The following is a 16,886-nucleotide window of genomic DNA, read 5'->3' as shown; positions in this document are numbered from 1 at the left end:
AATATGATGTCTAAAATATAGTATTATTTTTAGTTATATTAGTTTATTTAAAAGAGGTATTAAACCACATATTTAAATTAAATATGTCTGAATTAACACAAAGAAAAAAGTCAAAAAAAGCCAAGAAAACTCCACTTGAGTCTTACAGCCAGGAGGATAAAAACGAGCTAAAACTAGAAAGCGGAAAGACAAAAAACGAGCTAAAACTAAAAAAAGAAAAGACAAAAAAGCGAAATCCATCGTGTTTGACTTTTTTGCTCTTTTAGCTTCATTGGGGCTTTTGGCAGTTTTTATGTACCCTTTTGGCGCGTCCTATTTTGCCGCGAAACATGAAATTACCTACGACGGCAACGTCATGGTCCTGACGGACGCCAATTTCGACCAGGCGGTCAGTGACAACCCGCGCATGCTCGTAGACTTCTACGCTCCCGGGTGCGGCCACTGCAAGCAACTGGAGCCGGTTTACGCGGAGGTGGCGGATCATTTCGCCCAGGAAGAGGAAGCCTCGCAGAAGGTGACCATCGCGAAAATCGACGTCATTCGTCATAGACGGGCGGCTCGGAAGCACCAGATAGAGGTGTACCCAACGTTGAAGTTTTTCAAAAACGGTCGGGTTGTGGATTACCAGTACAGGGGCGATCCTGCCGAAGTTTTTGTTGAAAAGCTGAAAGTCATGTGTCAACCGGCAGTCGGTCGAATTGAGAGCGAAGCCGAGCTCGAAAGGATCAAAGAAAATTTTCCCGTCTTCATGATGGGGTTTTTCCCTGACCAAGTCAACGAGGCTTACATGAGCGTGGCGGAAAATGTTTCCCCGGTCGCAGGAGAATCCACCTTCTTCAGCGTTAACAAACCGGAACTCGCTGAAAAAATGGGGCTGGAGAGCGGCAAAGTCGCGCTTTTCCGCGGCAAAGAACGCGACGACTTCAAAGGCGCAATGAACGCAGCCGACCTCTCTTGGTTTTTGTTCCAGAAAAACTACTTGAACCTTTTATTCAAACACAAGCTGCCTCTTCTTTCGGAGTTCAACGAGTTCACCGCCGAAGAGCTGGTTCTAGGCAATCCCAAGGCGAAGCACGCCACGGTTTTTATTTCAAAAGACTCTGAAGACTACGAGTCCGTGATGGAAGATGTGAAGGAAGCGGCTGAAAGAATGAAAGATTCCGAGTTGATATTTTCCTTTGGTGATTTGAAAGACGAACTAGTTGAATTTTACGCGCGAGACTCTAAGCTCGATGTGACCCGCGTGCCTGCTTTCAGAGTTTACTACTCTGAAAACGAATCAGTGAAAAAATTTAAAACGGAAAAGGTCACCGCCGACTCGATGGTGGAGCTCGGCAAAAAAGTTCTCGCCGGCAAAGCTAAAAACTTTATTGTTTCCGAGGAATTTTCCGAAAACTGGAACGAAGGCCCGGTCAAGGTTCTCGTCGGCAAAATCTTCAAGGAAGTGACCAACGACCAGGACAAAAAAGTCTTCGTGTGGTTCAACATGCCCGGCACGGAGCAGGAGAAAGAGTTCGGACCGACTTGGGAGGAGCTGGGAGAAAAGTACGAAAACAGCGATGACGTCATCATTGCGAAGATGGACTACTCTTTGAACGACGCGGGAGATTTCGCGGTGAAAGACGCGTTTACGTTGTTCCTGAGCGGCAAAGGAGGAAAAGGCGTCGGTTATCAAGTAAGTTTTTAAATGAACTAAGTGTTTCTATTTAAGATTATTTCTTAAGTTTGCAATAGGTAATTGAAAGAAAAAGTAGAAGTGTTTAAAATTTCTAAGTTTTGCTAACCTATAGTTTTTAAATATTAAAAGTATTCACAATTTTTTCAGCATCCTGAAAATGCCAAAGGAGATGCTGATGTCGAGATGTTCTCAAAGTTTTTGGAACTGAACGGCGATGTAGACGCTTTCCTCAAACATTACAATTAAAAAGTTTGTCATAAAAAACAGCTAGGGAGAACTTTTATTTTTAGACATCTTTTATTGATCACTTATATACTAAGTTTTCAACATTGTAGAAATAAATTTTACAGAAATAAAAAAATAAAGTTATCTATTGTGGATTATTAGTTTACTTAACATAATTTAGCTAGCTTAATTTAATCTGGTTTCATCATTAGTTTTATTCTCGTACTAAATAGGTAACAAATAATGTGTATATTCTTTCAAGAGCTATCTTCAAAACTGTGTTGAATGAAATATCATTATATAATAACTAAAGATACTCAAGTAAGGTTAAGTTAAACGTTTAGTCTCTTGAATCTTACAAGTTTTTATTACCTATTTTTTATACGGCTGGACAACTTTATTTCAATTTTTATTAATTATAATTGACTGTATTTTTTATTGTTATTTAAACTTAACAGAGATTTACAAAGTTTATAAAACTTAACTGCCTGACTATAATTCCTAACAACAACTCTGGTACTTTTGTTTCGCACCCTTGTTTAGGCTTAAGAGTAACACAAAACTGATTAAAAATAAAAAAAAACGTTTAGTTGTTTCGAACAAGCCTTGAGTACAACTACATGAGATAAACAATTTTTTACAAAATACAACACAGAAAAGTTAAAAAGTTAATAGTTTACTAATTTTTATCGATGTGTTTCTACTAATATTTGTTTAAATAATTTCTTCAGTTTAGGAATCATTACTTATGTTATTAATTTAACATCCCTAATACATAACGTAGGTACAAACAAGAGCATACGTGTATATTAGTGGCGATGCATTGGAATTAATTTAATTCGCAGAGAAAGATTATTTAAAATCATGAAAATAAAACTAAAAAATAAAATTCATATTCCTTTATTATTTTAAATGTTTCTGTACAGATTTAAATATAAAACAAGGTGAAAAACAATTAGAATAAAAACTAAGCTCAAGTTACACTTAATCTAACTTAAGCATACGTTAAAAAATTGGATTTAAGCATTTGTACACTTTAGTGTGCATAAAAATCTATATAGTGTTTACAGAAAATTTAATGAAAGTTTTTGAAATATTTTCTAAATAAATTTTTTTTACGTTATTTCATAGTCTTATTTTGTTTTATTTTTGTCGTTGCACACATGAATATATTTAAAGTGAAAAACAATATATAATAAAAAAGTTATACTTAAATTAGACTTAATCTAAACTAAGTAACACTAAAAAAGTGGTTCCAAAAATGAGCGTCTGTGTATATTTATGTGTATTGGAACTAGTTTTAAACGCACACAAAATTTATTTAAAAAAATCAAATATATAATACCAAAAAAAAAATCTTATATACCTTCTTTTCTTACTATCATATTGTTTCAAATGTTTCTGTGTACACTCAAATTAATTTATTGTGATAAAATATCTATAAAAAAGGTAGGTTCAAATAAATGGTTAAAAAAATACCTTGTACGTAAAAAATTGCCCTGTAAGTAAATTACTGTGCATTAATTTTGAACACAATAGAAAGCATTTGCGTTTAATTAATTTATTTGAAAAGTTTTTAATAAATTACTAACTCAACCAAAGTACTTTTTAAACCTCGTTGTAGTTCAGTTGCAATCGCAAGAAGTATTTTATTTTCTAGACTGAGAAAAAAAAACACTGCTAGAAGGCTAATTTTTCTTTTAAAAATTTCTAAGTCTAAGCAGTGGAGTTTTCGATTGCTTTAAGATATTACTCAGGGAGTTAAAACAAAGCTAATCAACTACAACGTTTTCACTAAATAAAAAACAATTAAAAATATAGTTTTGATAAGGGGGCCGCATTCCATTCAAAAAAAGAACGAGCTCGCGGACCGCAGTTTGCCGACCCTGTACCAAAGAATACTTTGTTGCTTTAGAAGTATACGTGGTTTGAGTCTTACTTATTTTGTTTCAAAATTAAAAATAAAGTGTTATTTCGTCACCATGGTTAAAAAGACATCTATATGAACAGGTGTTTCAATCTTTATTGCGTCAACGGGAAAATAAAACTTCCAAAAAGTGTTTATTACACGATGATACTTACACCTGGTAAAAAAAATTGAATTAAAAAAAAACTTTTATTATTAACATCGAAACTAAATAAAAGCTGTTTTATTCGTGAAATAGTTGTTTATATTATTTCTTAAAAAAATATTTTTCATAAGTTGTAAGATTCAACAACAATGAATTAGTCATTTTTGAATAGTCATAATTAAAACTACTACAGGTGTTGTAAACATTAAATTTTACTAATTAAAAACAACTATTAGCAGCATACATTTAAGTTAAAATAAACTTAGATCAGTTTTGGTACATATCTATAGCGTAGCGTGGTATTTTGGTTAGGGGGTGCGCAAACTTTTTTCTCAAAAAATCCTCTAAATTAAAACTTTTATAATTAGCTATAAAAAAACTTTTTATAAGTAATATAATTGAAATAAGTTTTTTAAGTAAAATAAGTTCGTTAACTGTTTTAAAAAATATTTATATATTACAAAATTAAACAATTAAATAAAAGTATAAATTTCATTAGAATTACTTATACTTGCAAATATGTAAACTTACTAAATAAAAATTGTTCTTATTACATTTAGTAAACTTAATATCTTTAAAAATTAATATATTCAATAAAACGAAAGTATATGTTTTATTTAAGAAAAAAATATCAATCTCTTTAATATACAATACAACAGTGATAACAACACCTCATTGCACATAATTTTAATAAAGTTACACAGAAGTTAAAATAGACCAACTTTATAACTGTTATTACAGTTTATTACAACTTTGTAAAATAGTTAAAAGTATACTTTTTAAATTTAATTCATTTGATTGTATTTGTTTAAAATAAAAATCTCAAACAAAGTTTATTTCTCATTGGCCGACTAGCTTATCTTGTATGTTTACAAAAATAAAGTTCAGAAAGCTAGCAGTAGTCTTAACAATGTAACATAAAAAAAAATTGTAAAATTGTTTAATTTTTCTTTAAGCGTGACGTATTTTTGTAAAATTTTTGTAGAAAAATAATATGCCATAAGGTTATACTACAGCGGTGCGCTATATTAATTGCGTGCTTTTTGAGTCTAAATTCTTATGAAGTTAATAAACTTATAAAATTTTTCCTTATGGAGTTTTTCATCAACATCGGTGCGCATTTGCAATTACGCACCGAATCAGTATATTGAGTAATAACATGTACTTTCCTAACTTGTCACTAATCGGTATTCAAAATTTTGTTTAACTTTTTGAATACTAGATAAACATAGTTAAAAAAAGGCAAATTAAGCAGAAAAAATAAACTATAAAGGATAAAGATATTACATTCTTTTTTTTACATTTTTTTTTTTTTGGGTGGCGCGCATGCGCCAGCGTCCTCCCCACGCTACGCCCCTGGTACATATCTAGATAATTCTTTTTTACTAGGTAAAAAATAATAGGTGTCGCTTCTGAGTTTTGATATTCATCTTAAAATTGTTGTTTAAAATAACTTTGACTAAAAAATTAAAATGCTTTTGTTGTTATAGAACAGGGATTCCCAAAGTGGGTCATTACAGAATTTTAGGGAGCCGACAGCAGCAAAGGGGTCAAAGGGGAGCGTGAGTAGTAAAGGGACAACAGGGGAACTATGAGGCCATAAATTGAACTTACGCTAGATATCTTAGAGTTGATGATGAAGAAAAAAAGCTTTAGGCGTCCTTAGTGGTAGTTTTTTTAGGTATCTTGTTGGAGAAGGCCATAGCTTTTTTAATTTCTTTAGAGGCGGCCCTTTGAAAAAAAAATGGGAAACCCTGAACTGAAAATTTTAAAACTACTATGTTTAAGTCATGGTCAAATTATGAAAATTACTTATTTTGCAAGTTAAAACAGATTTTATTTATTTAAATGAAGACTGTTGTGTTTTCATATTAGCTCATCTTGGTTTTTTAAAGTTTGCGAATCCATAACCAAGAGATCTTTTCGTGCATCCGTATCCTTGGACCATAAATCTTTTAAACACATTCTTTTTTTCAAAAATCTTATTTACTATAGTGTTATTTTAAAACTTAAAAAAAACCTTAATTTTTTAGTTTTAACTTCATTAATAATTCAAAGTGCTTGATTTTAAAATCTCGTATGCAAATAAACAAACAATCGATTTTCTCCAAACTTTTACATCTAACTAACGGGTAAAAAAAACTTGATAAAAGTCTTCAAATCAAAAACCTGGATTTTCATTTGCCGAAAAACAAGCTTAAAGCTTACTATCCGCAAGTTTTGATAATTTTACTTTAATTTTCAGTTTAAAGTAGGGTTGTCAATTTTGTTTCCAAAAGGCCCTCTTTAAAGAATTTTAAAATGGTATAGCCCTTTCCGACAAGACTTCTCAGAAAACTACCATTAAATATGCGTAAAAGCTTTTTTTTTGCTCGTCATCGTCAACTCCAAAATATCTAGTGTAAGTTGCAAATTATGGTCTTGTGACTCTCCTTTTGTAATTTATAACCCCCTAAGTTTCTGAGTTTTCCTGTAATATATGTATAAGTGTTTCAAAACTGCCATAAAATAAGCTTAAGACCTTTTTTTCTTGCTTTTCACTATGAACTCCGGAATATCTAGTGTAATATCTAGAAGTTTCAAGTTATGATTTCAAAAAACAACTTTTACATCACAGAAGCTTGCAACAACACAACTATCACATCACAGTAGATTGCAACAACACAACTATCACATCACAGTAGATTGCAATAATACAACTATCACATCACAGTAGACCGCAAAGGTACAACTATCAAATCACAGTAGACCGCAACAATACAACGATCACAGTAGATTGCAATAATACAACTATCACATCACAGTAGATCGCAACATTACAACTATCAAATCACAGTAGATTGCATCAATACAACGATCACAGTAGATCGCAACAATACAACCAGCACATCACAGTAGATTGCAAACAATGAAGTTGTTACATCACAGTAGACCGCAGCACTACAACTGGTACATCTTAAGTGTTTTATAATTTAGACCAAGTTTTGAAGCAATTCTATAAAATAAATAGGATTGATTTAAAATTTAACTAATATTCTCACAATCTTTAAAATAAAACTTAAAATGAATTTAGTGCAAAAAAGGTCTAACACTTAATTAGTGTTTGACAAACCATTGTTTTTAGATATATCATAAAAGCTTTAACTTAAATTAATAATAGATAATTTTATTTTTTCAAATATTCAAAACAACCTAGTTTTTTTATGTAGTAATCAACACATTACAACAATTGATATAATCATAACCTGTAACTTGAAAATTTTTCAAATTTATACATAGACCAACTGTAAGTTTACAAATATATATAACTGTCGTCCGCAACCATATGGAGCTACAATTATCACATCTCTGTTATTTAATTATTTAAAAAATTAACTTCTGAAGGAACTCTTCAAAAGACTCAGTACTATTTAGAGTTATCCTACATTTACATAAATGTTTTTTCTATATGTTTTTACCAATTTGAAGTAACCATTTGAAAACCATTACTCTAAGTAACTTTTCAAATAATTTTTATCAACGTACTTGTATCGTTGCAATTTACTGTGATAGTTTTACTGTTGCTTTATACTGTGATGTGATAGTTGTACTATTGCTGTTTACTGTGATGTGATAGTTGTACTATTGCTATCTACTGTGATGTGATAGTTGTATTATTGCTGTTTACTGTGATGTGATAGTTGTAACATTGTTGTCTACTGTGATGTGATAGTTGTAACATTGTTATCTACTGTGATGTGATATTTGTAACATTGCTGTTTACTGTGATGTGGTAGTTGTAACATTGTTGTCTACTATGATGTGATAGTTGTACTATTGCTATCTACAGTGATGTGATAGTTGTAACATTGCTGTTTACTGTGATGTGATAATTGTAACATTGTTGTCGACTGTGATGTGACAGTTGTATTATTGCGATTTACTGTAATGTGATAGTAGTACCGTTGCGATCTACTGTGATTTGATAGTTGAATGTTGCAATCTACTGTAGTTTGTATTTTTAAGATTAGTATTATTAAGTTTTATTTTTGTTAAACAACAAGTTCAAAACTTTAGTCTTCATTATGTTTAACTTTATACTTTTACATAACTTCCATTTATTTTGTTCAAAAACTTTATCAGATTTGTTTATAACAACTGATGATCTCCTATATCCCAATATAGGAATAAAACACTGTTATGTTGATAATAAACTACCAAACTAAAAAACACTTGTATAAATTACTACTAAAAATATAATAAACATAGTTAAACCAACTGCTTTTGTTAAAAGATTTACTTTATTGACTTACGGCATTTTACTGCTAAGAAAATATAAACAGCTTAACGGTTTCTATTAAGTACAATCAAAAAGCACCCAAAGTTGTGTATTTTTGATTCAGATATAATAACGATTAACATAAAGTTATAATAAAAGTATAAGCCATTATTGTGGAAAAATCTAAAAACTAAGTTTTGATAATAATAAAAACATTGCTTGCCTACAAAAATAACAAAATTCCAGATTTTTTAACGAACCGTTTTTCTTACAAGTATACTCACAATTCCTACAAATTCGCACAAACTGTGAAAAAATAAAGCAAAAATAATTTCACAAAAATTTTGTGCATCATACTCACAGGGTTCTCAATGTACTGCACACTCTAATATTTTGGTCAAATACTTATGCTTTAAATAGGTATTACGAATTGTAGATATAATATCTAAACCAAGGGGTCGGTAGCCCCCCCCCCTGGGGACGATTTTAGTAATTCGGGTGCAATAATTAGTAAAGGGTCGATATTAAAATTTTGGGCAGTCATAAAATGTTTACTTTTTAGCTTGCTATTTAACTAATTATAGCTTGCTATTGAATATTTGACCCGGAGGTAAAACTTAAATATAAAAAATTCATTTTGTATAAGTAAAATAAAAAATAAGTGCTTAGGACTACTATATTCAAGTAAATTAATTTTTATATTCATATCTTTTCTCATTTAACAACTACATAGGTCATAGATGGATAGAATCCCTCTCACCATTTCATAACCTGACATATATGCTTTTGGGGTCATAAATTGTTTGTAAAAATCTATGTTATCTATTATAAACTATTACTCATGATACTTCCAATTGTTTTGTGAACATTCACTTAGCTAGACTAAAAAATGAAAATATATTAAAGTCAATTTTTTAACAGAATAAAAAAGTTGTCGTAATCAACTAAGATATATTTTGTAAGTTACGTTTTGAAATCAATATTTTGTATTTGAGCTTGCACTACTAAATTAAAAAAAGGAACTTTTGATTATCATGTACTCACATGGTAATCAAAAATTTTAAGTATAGGTAGTGTGGGTAGCTGTCAAATTTGGACGAGCGTACAAAATTGCACGAGCGGATAAAATTGGACGGAGACACTTTTGTACGAGTAGACTATTTTGCAAAAGTAGATTTTTTTTTAAATTAAATTTTCTTTTTTTTTAATCTTGTTGTTTTTTTATTAATCTAATTTTTTTTGTCTGCGTTTTTTTTTTTTTCTTTTTACTCTCATGCATAAATGTAACTCGTGCAAAATTGACCATTGGTGCAAAGTTGACTTCGTGCAATTTTGTGCACATGTGCAATTTTGTTCTCATGAAATTTAGTCCCCTCGTGCAATTTAGTAACCTCATGAAATTTAGTCTTCGTACAATTTTGACCCGTTTTCGGGTATTGTATATGCAAATTTGTTACTATTATATGTATCTGATAATCACAATAACTAAATTATATTTTGCGGCTTAAATAAGTTATTTAGCATCAACTGCTAAATGTCTGAAATTCGTTTTATCAGAGATTATTATGATGTCAGGTTTCACTTAAAATTTCAGATGGGTAACGTATTGTCCAAATCCTATCAAATTTCGGACCGCTAAGTAACTAGAAAACTGCTTGTGCAAAACAAAAAAATGTAGTTTTTTGATACTTAACATTTTTTAATACGCTTTCAATTTGGTTTTCAGTTCACAATAGCACTTCCTAGAATAATACTAGATAATTTTATTTCAATTTTGCTCGAGTATTTTAAGTTTCTTACATATTAGTTTTTGAAATAACGCAGCCCGCACGTACATTTTTTTAACAAGTCGACACGATAAAGGATTTTTTAGTAAATATGACATGCTGACAAAAAAAAGTTGTCCACCACTAACCTAAAGGGTTCATTAGTTTCAAAACAATTCATATTTGGGAAAAATGATTACAGAATACATAAGGCATTTTAATAACTAAGTATTTTAAAACACTTTATCAGGCTTATAATAAAATAACTGCAAGTTATTTTCTCAAGTCCTGTAAATTACTTTGAACACAGCCCAAAAGTGCGTGCCTAAGAAGTAGCAGTCTAAATTACATTTCAAAAACAACTTTTTTGGCTAAAAAGTGCGTACTCAAGAGGAAAATTACTGTATAAAATCATGGGGGCGATTTTTTTTTCCAAATTTCCGAAAAGGGGGCGATTTAGTAAATGAGTTTGAGAAACCCTGTTCTAAACTGTCTTGATAATTGTATAAAGTAGTCTAAAATAGCTTTATGTATTTAGAGATAAAATCCACTGATAAGTATAAATTAGCACAAAAGAACTTTACCTTAAGTATGTCCAACTTAAGTAATATAAATGAAAAGCTACCTGCAGAGGGTCCTAAGCATAAGCGTGCTAGAAAGTCACCCCGTCTGCAGGAAAAGTATAAGCAAAAAGGTCAGGTTGAAAAACTACACACATAAAGTCAACCAGATCTAATCACAAACTCATTTTTTGGTGCCAAAGCTTCATCACCTTGACGTAGTACGATTTTTATTAGTTTGTAATTTTGCAATACAGTCCTCTTTAGCTTTTCTAGTGGTAGCAATTTTTTATTTGAGCAAAGGACTAAAATGGTCGAACTTTACCAAGATTTCCGCTCTGAATGTCCTTACTTGATTATATGTTCTCATTATTTGTAAACCATTTTTCCATTTCTGATAAAGTTCTTAAGGCTTTCGTTCTAGCTTTTCGTAAAATATTTACATTGGTTGTTAAATATTCATCATATCATTAAAAAAGAATAACTACAGAAAAAAAAAAGTTTTTTTAAAAGGAGATATTTTAGTTTTTATTATTTTTTATAACATCTGAAGCAATGTTTAGCAACGGTCGACAGCCTTTCTAAAGTTTTAAAAGATTATTCTAGAAAAATTTGTCGCGGGCTTTACTGTATAGAAAAGGTTTTTCGCGGTTGGCAGTTGTTTTAATAGGTCAGCTTGAAAAACTTGCAAACCATTCGCAATTTTGCTGAATTAGAAAAGTTTTTTCACATTTAATTTAGTTTATACTTTTATCCAAACATATAATAAATATATCAAAAACAAGTTTCTATTGCTTAAAATTCAAACCAACATAAAAAAAATCTTCTTTTTTTGCTGACTCTGCAAATATGCAAATGGTTTGCGATTTATGCAAACTGTTTGCAAGTTATTCCAGCTGTTTTTTTTAATGTAAAAGTAGTAATTAACAAAGGCGAAACGCTCGAACTGCTATTCCGCCTAGTCAAAAATGGAAAGAAAAAGTACTACTAATTTATGTTTTTGCTTTTTACATTGAACTTATTTGAAAAATTTGTTCGTCTTTTGAATTATTACACTCAAACTTCAAATATTCGATGAGATGGAGCTGAAAGCTTCTGTGTCAGCTGCATTTTAAGAGTAAACAAATTTTTAATACAAAACTTTTTGAATAGCTTAATGCTTACACTGATTGAACTGCAGCACCATGTGAATTGAGAATAAAGTACTTGCGTAAAAACTCACTACAACATTAGAACAATAAGGTAGACAGTGACAAGTTGAACTCGAGCAGGGGCAACTCGAACAGGGCCAAAAAAGTTTATATTTGATAAAAGTTAGTTATAATTATTAAAGAAGTGTAATTTATTGTAATAATAACTTTTTTTTATAGTTAATTTGATTTTCTTTGAAAAAAATATTTTTACAAAAATTCTCCAACTACTATAGAAAAATTCTCTGCACTCAGTAATAAAAAGACCACGCAACACCACCGATAATAAGTATAAAATTAATTAAACTAAAAACTTTTACATGCTAAAAAATCATAAAGCGCTAATAAAGATCAATTACGGTAGATTTAAACCAAACTTAAGTTTTACCAAAATTACTTTTTCTGTTTCATAAAAAGTATGGTTTTAGCTTTTAAGTAAATCGTGTTTAGCCGGCGAGTTGCAGTTTGCTAACTTATGTTTAAGTGGAACTAAGTCTCAAAATCCGTGACTATAACCATAGAAAACTTTGATGAAGTTTGATTAGTTTGTTCCATTTGATATAGGTTTTTGTTAAACATTAATGCAGTTTATTCAAATATAATTAATTGATTTCATATTAGTAAATTTTCAAAACAATTGTGTTTCTCAAAGAACCTTAACTTTACTTATACTAATTGCAATCCTTCAAAAAGAAAAACTGAAAAATTTTCAAAACTTTTTGCATAGCAATGTAGATTAACTTATGAATAAATATTTACTCAAAAACAAAAAGTAATTAAATCGATTTTCGAAGAGAAACTTAACAAAAATCGGCCACATTTAAACTTTTGTAGTTACTAAAACACTTGAGGCACAAAAAAAACAAAAGCAGTTTTGATTAGAAGAAACCAAAATATATTCAATATTATTAGCTGGAATTTAAATTATTCAGTCACTAAAACAGTTAATCACCGTTTGCCAGCCAAGTGCATAAAATACAATTGTTTAGGTTTGTTTTGCTGTATGATCATGCTCAAATAAAAACTATTAGCTTTATTTGCATTTTGCTAGAAAAATAAAGCATTTCTTTGATAATGCTAAGCTGCGGGCATCCAGAGTTTATATAAAAGTAGTATAAGGTAGTATTTTAATTATAAAAGAAGTTTGTAAAAATCGAATAATGACATGTGAAAGACTTAATGCCAAGTACAGCGTTTTCAAATGTTTTTGGCAACTTTTATCCAGGTTTTAAAAGTTTTTTCAAGATTTTTAATATTACAAGCATAGGATCTATTTCTAGTTTAAAATTAAGTTTAAAGTAAAAAACTATGTTATATAGTATAACGACGTTGAAATATATCTAAGAGCTATTTTAAATATGTTTTTTTAATAAAAATTATTTTGATGATGAATAATTTTTTTTACAATAGTTTTTTTGTGTCAAATCAAAATTTTACAACTTAACATGTAAAAATTGTAAAAATTCAAGGTTTTTAGTTATTTTTGTTCAAAATTCCAGGTTTATTTGAAGTTTTCTCAAGTTCTAGGTTTTTCCAAATTTCAAGGTTTTTTGCAAGCCTGCAAGTATAAGCTATGTTAGAGTATAAGCATTGACAAACAATTTTAGATCTATACAGTAGATTTTTTGTGTCAAATCGAAATTTTACTACTTAATATGTAAAACTGTTTAAACTCCAGGTTTTTTAGTTATTTTTGTTCAAATTATCCTAAGCTCCAGGTTTATCCAGGATTTCAGGTTTTTTGCAACCCTAAAATATTCTTATTTTATGCTATTTTAGATGTAAAACTTTGACTACTTGTTGGATAATTTTAAGCAAAGTTCTAAAAGTATCTCTAATGTGACAACTTAAAACTACTAGTATTAAAATACTAAGAGCTACTTCTAGTATGCTAGTATAGTTATACTGCTATTCTAAGTTAATAATAGCTACTAAGAGTTATTAAACTTTGATTTAAAAACAATAAGAATAAAACGAATACAAAATTTATTTCCAATATAGTAATTGTGCGAAAAACGATACATAAATAACACCTAGATATTATTTAAAGTTCTTGTTCAGCAGTGTCATTTTATTTTCTACCTTCACGGTACTGTCGATGAAACTCATCTACGTCACCGTTGAGTTCCACAAACTTTGCCAACATTTCGGCATTTTGATCCTTTACTGCGTTTGGTGGATGCTGAAAAAATAAGTGTTTAGAAGTTATGTTAACTAGTCAATCTTAAGAATGACAACTAAGTTTTATCAAGAAAAAACTTCATTTGTTATTTTGCTCATAAAAAACCTACCTGGTAAACAACAGCGCTGCCTTCCGGTCCGCTCTGGAACAACACGAAAGCGCTTTCCACCACAAAATCGTCCGCGTCGTTTGAAGAATAGTCCATTTTGGCAACGACGACGTCATCACTATCGTTGTACTTTTCTCCCAACTGCTTCACGATGGGCTCGAAGTAGTTGTTCTGCGATCCGGGGTAGTAAAAATGCACAAAGACCTTTTTGTTCTCGTCATAAGCCACTTCCTTGAAGTTTTTGCCGACGAGAACCTTAACCGGGCCTTCGTTCCAGTCTTCAGGAACATCCTCGGAAACAAAGAACTCTTCTGCGTTTCCGGCGAGAACTTTCTTGCTGAGGTCCACCACCGAGTCCGTTGTAAGTTCGCCAACGTCCGGTCTGTACTTTTTCACGGTGCTTTTTTCAAAGCGGAAAATCCTGAAAGAGGGTGTTCGGCCCACGTCCAGCTTGAAGTACTTGGCGTAACCCCGAACTTTGTCGTTGTTGACGTCGGCAAAAGAAAACACCAGTTCGGAACCCTTCATCGCCTCCGCGGCTTTTTCCACAGCTGCAACGACCTCCTCAAAGTCCTCAGCATCTTTTGAAACAAAGACCATGGCGTGTTTCAAGTTGGTGTTGTTTTCGAACAACTCAGCGGCGGTATCGTCGTTGAACTCGGAAAGGTTGGGCAGGCTGTGCTTGTATATAAAGTTTACGAGATCGCTCTCGACTAGAGGACCTTCATAGTCAACGCGCCCTTTGACGTTTTTGAAAAGAGCAACTTTGCCGCTTTCCAGAGCCAGTTTCTCAGCGAGTTCCGCGTTGCCGACGTTGAAGACGGTTGCTGTTTTGTAAACAGCCAGCAACCTTTCAGCCACACTTTCGTATTCCTCGTTCAAACCGCTGGTAAAGTGTCCCAACAAGAAAAAAGGAAAATCTTTCTTCATACCCTCGAGCTGCTCTTCGCTCTCAACCCGCGCGACCGCCGGACCTGAAAGGTCCTCCAGAGCTTCGACGAAATCGCCCTTGTGCTGGTAGCTTATAACCTTGCCGCTCCTGAAAAACTTCATGCTCGGGTAGGCTTCGTCCGGAAAGTTTCGCAGGTACTTTTCCGCCGCCACCTGGTTCTTGTTGGCGTTGATCTTGGCGATGGTGATGTTCGGCGTGTCGTCTTCCGCGAAGTAGTCGGCCACCTTGGCGTAGAGGGGCTTGTACCGCTTGCAGAGGTCGGACCACGGGACGTAGAACTGCACGAGCATGCGGGGGTTTTCCCTGACCGCCCGCTCGAAGTTGTCGTCCGTCAGGATCAGCACGTTGCTTTCGTCGACGACCGGTTCCGGTGCTGGCGTTCTGGCGGGCCATAAGGAATACAGAACTATCACTGAAAACCCCAGCAACATCAAAAACAGCATGAAAAGAATGAAAATTTTCAAGGTTTTAAAGAAGTCGGATAAGGCTGAGCTTGGTTGTTTTTCTTCCTGGTTGTTGGTTTCTACTGGTCTTTCGTCTTCCGAGCTGCTGGAATCAGAGTCAGACTGTTTCACTGGCCTTGTTTTCCTTCTTCGTTTTATTTTTGGCATGTTAAGTTTCAATAATTTTAATTTTTACTGAAATATTTTATAGTCATTTGCCTTAACTAAAAAATATTGTTTGATTTACTGAAATGTTAAGATTAAAATTAAAAATATATTTACCTAAACTTTTTGATTTATTTTTTTTTTTTTTGACTCATTACATGAATTTAATTCAATTTTTTTAAATTAAAAGTAATTTAGTCTAACTATACATTTATAAGCTTAAATTTTCGAATAAGTAGTTTTTTAGTTTTTTTTTTAGATTTCCATGGATAAATAAGATTTTAAACAATATTACAGATAAGCATCATTGTTATGTGCAGTTTACTATTTTATTATATGTGCTTGAAAAGGTCGTAAATTCTTTTTGTAACCTAAACCTAGTAGTAAATAAAAAATAATCATTTGCACATTATTAATTACTGAAATAGTTAAAAAAGTTAAGATATAAGGGAGATTTTAAATCTAAAGTAGATAAAGTTACAAAAAGGTTTGTTGAAATGTAATTGAGTAACTTTTTAGAATTAAATCAAGTTTAGCCAACTAAGAAATAAGTTTTCCACATCTAGCCCGCCGACTAAAAGTATTACCACCTCCTATTCTAGCACAATAAACAACAATATAAAAGTACCAAATCCCACTAAATTTCCACAGTGGGAAGCTAACAAAAATACCAAATGTTTCAAACATTAACTGAGTCTTTTTGTATAGTGAAGGTGTTTCATTTAGTATTTGCTGAGTTTCAATATGTTTTTTTTAGTTTATTTAATTTATTTTTTGTAAAGTTTTTAATAAGTTTTGGTAAAGTTGATTAGGGATAAGGGTATAAATAAATAAAAATAAACAAAGCTTTTTATAATTTTGCTGGCTCAGCAAGTATTAGGGGAAACAACGTCATATTACAATCGGACCCACATTAACTAGAACTAAAAAGTCACTTTGGCAAAAAGTAAGGCCTTGAAAAAAGATGATCTGTACAAGTGGCACCTACAATTTTATACAAAGTTTTCTGCAATTGAGTTAGTTAACAATAACTTAAGATTAAAAAACAAAGCTTTAATTAGATAAACTTAAGACTAACTATATCAATTTAACTTTTGTTAAAATCTAGCAACAATAAAAAAAAACTGATGTATTTAAGTAATAAACATTAAGTGTTTCAACTAAGAATTTTAAAAAAAATTAGCAAAATTTGCAACCGTTTTATTGTAACTTTAATCAACAAAAATTAAATATATCTTTATTTTTACACTTTGTGTTTAAAGGATCTCTCTAATTTTGGTAAATTA

The 16,886-nt window shown here is 31.3% G+C and overlaps 2 protein-coding genes across 2 annotated transcripts; one reads left to right on the top strand and one right to left on the bottom strand.

Moving 5' to 3' along the window:
* The first annotated feature begins 292 nt into the window (after positions 1-292).
* Positions 293-1,924, top strand: LOC145833091 (protein disulfide-isomerase-like). The gene is made up of 2 exons (XM_082940290.1): positions 293-1,675; positions 1,826-1,924. The coding sequence occupies exons 1-2, from the start codon at positions 293-295 to the stop codon at positions 1,922-1,924; spliced, it is 1,482 nt and encodes a 493-aa protein (XP_082796416.1).
* An 11,896-nt stretch (positions 1,925-13,820) lies between these two features.
* LOC145833090 (protein disulfide-isomerase-like) lies at positions 13,821-15,603 on the bottom strand. The gene is made up of 2 exons (XM_082940289.1): positions 14,041-15,603; positions 13,821-13,931 (listed from the first exon to the last, which is right to left on the bottom strand). The coding sequence occupies exons 1-2, from the start codon at positions 15,601-15,603 to the stop codon at positions 13,821-13,823; spliced, it is 1,674 nt and encodes a 557-aa protein (XP_082796415.1).
* Between the last annotated feature and the right edge of the window lie 1,283 nt (positions 15,604-16,886).

Source organism: Thalia democratica, chromosome 4 (genome assembly GCF_965202585.1).
Source record: "Thalia democratica chromosome 4, ktThaDemo2.hap1.1, whole genome shotgun sequence".
NCBI classification, from domain to species: Eukaryota; Metazoa; Chordata; class Thaliacea; order Salpida; family Salpidae; genus Thalia; species Thalia democratica.
Note: the sequence above shows the minus strand (reverse complement) of the source record. Positions and strands in the feature narration are given on the sequence as shown.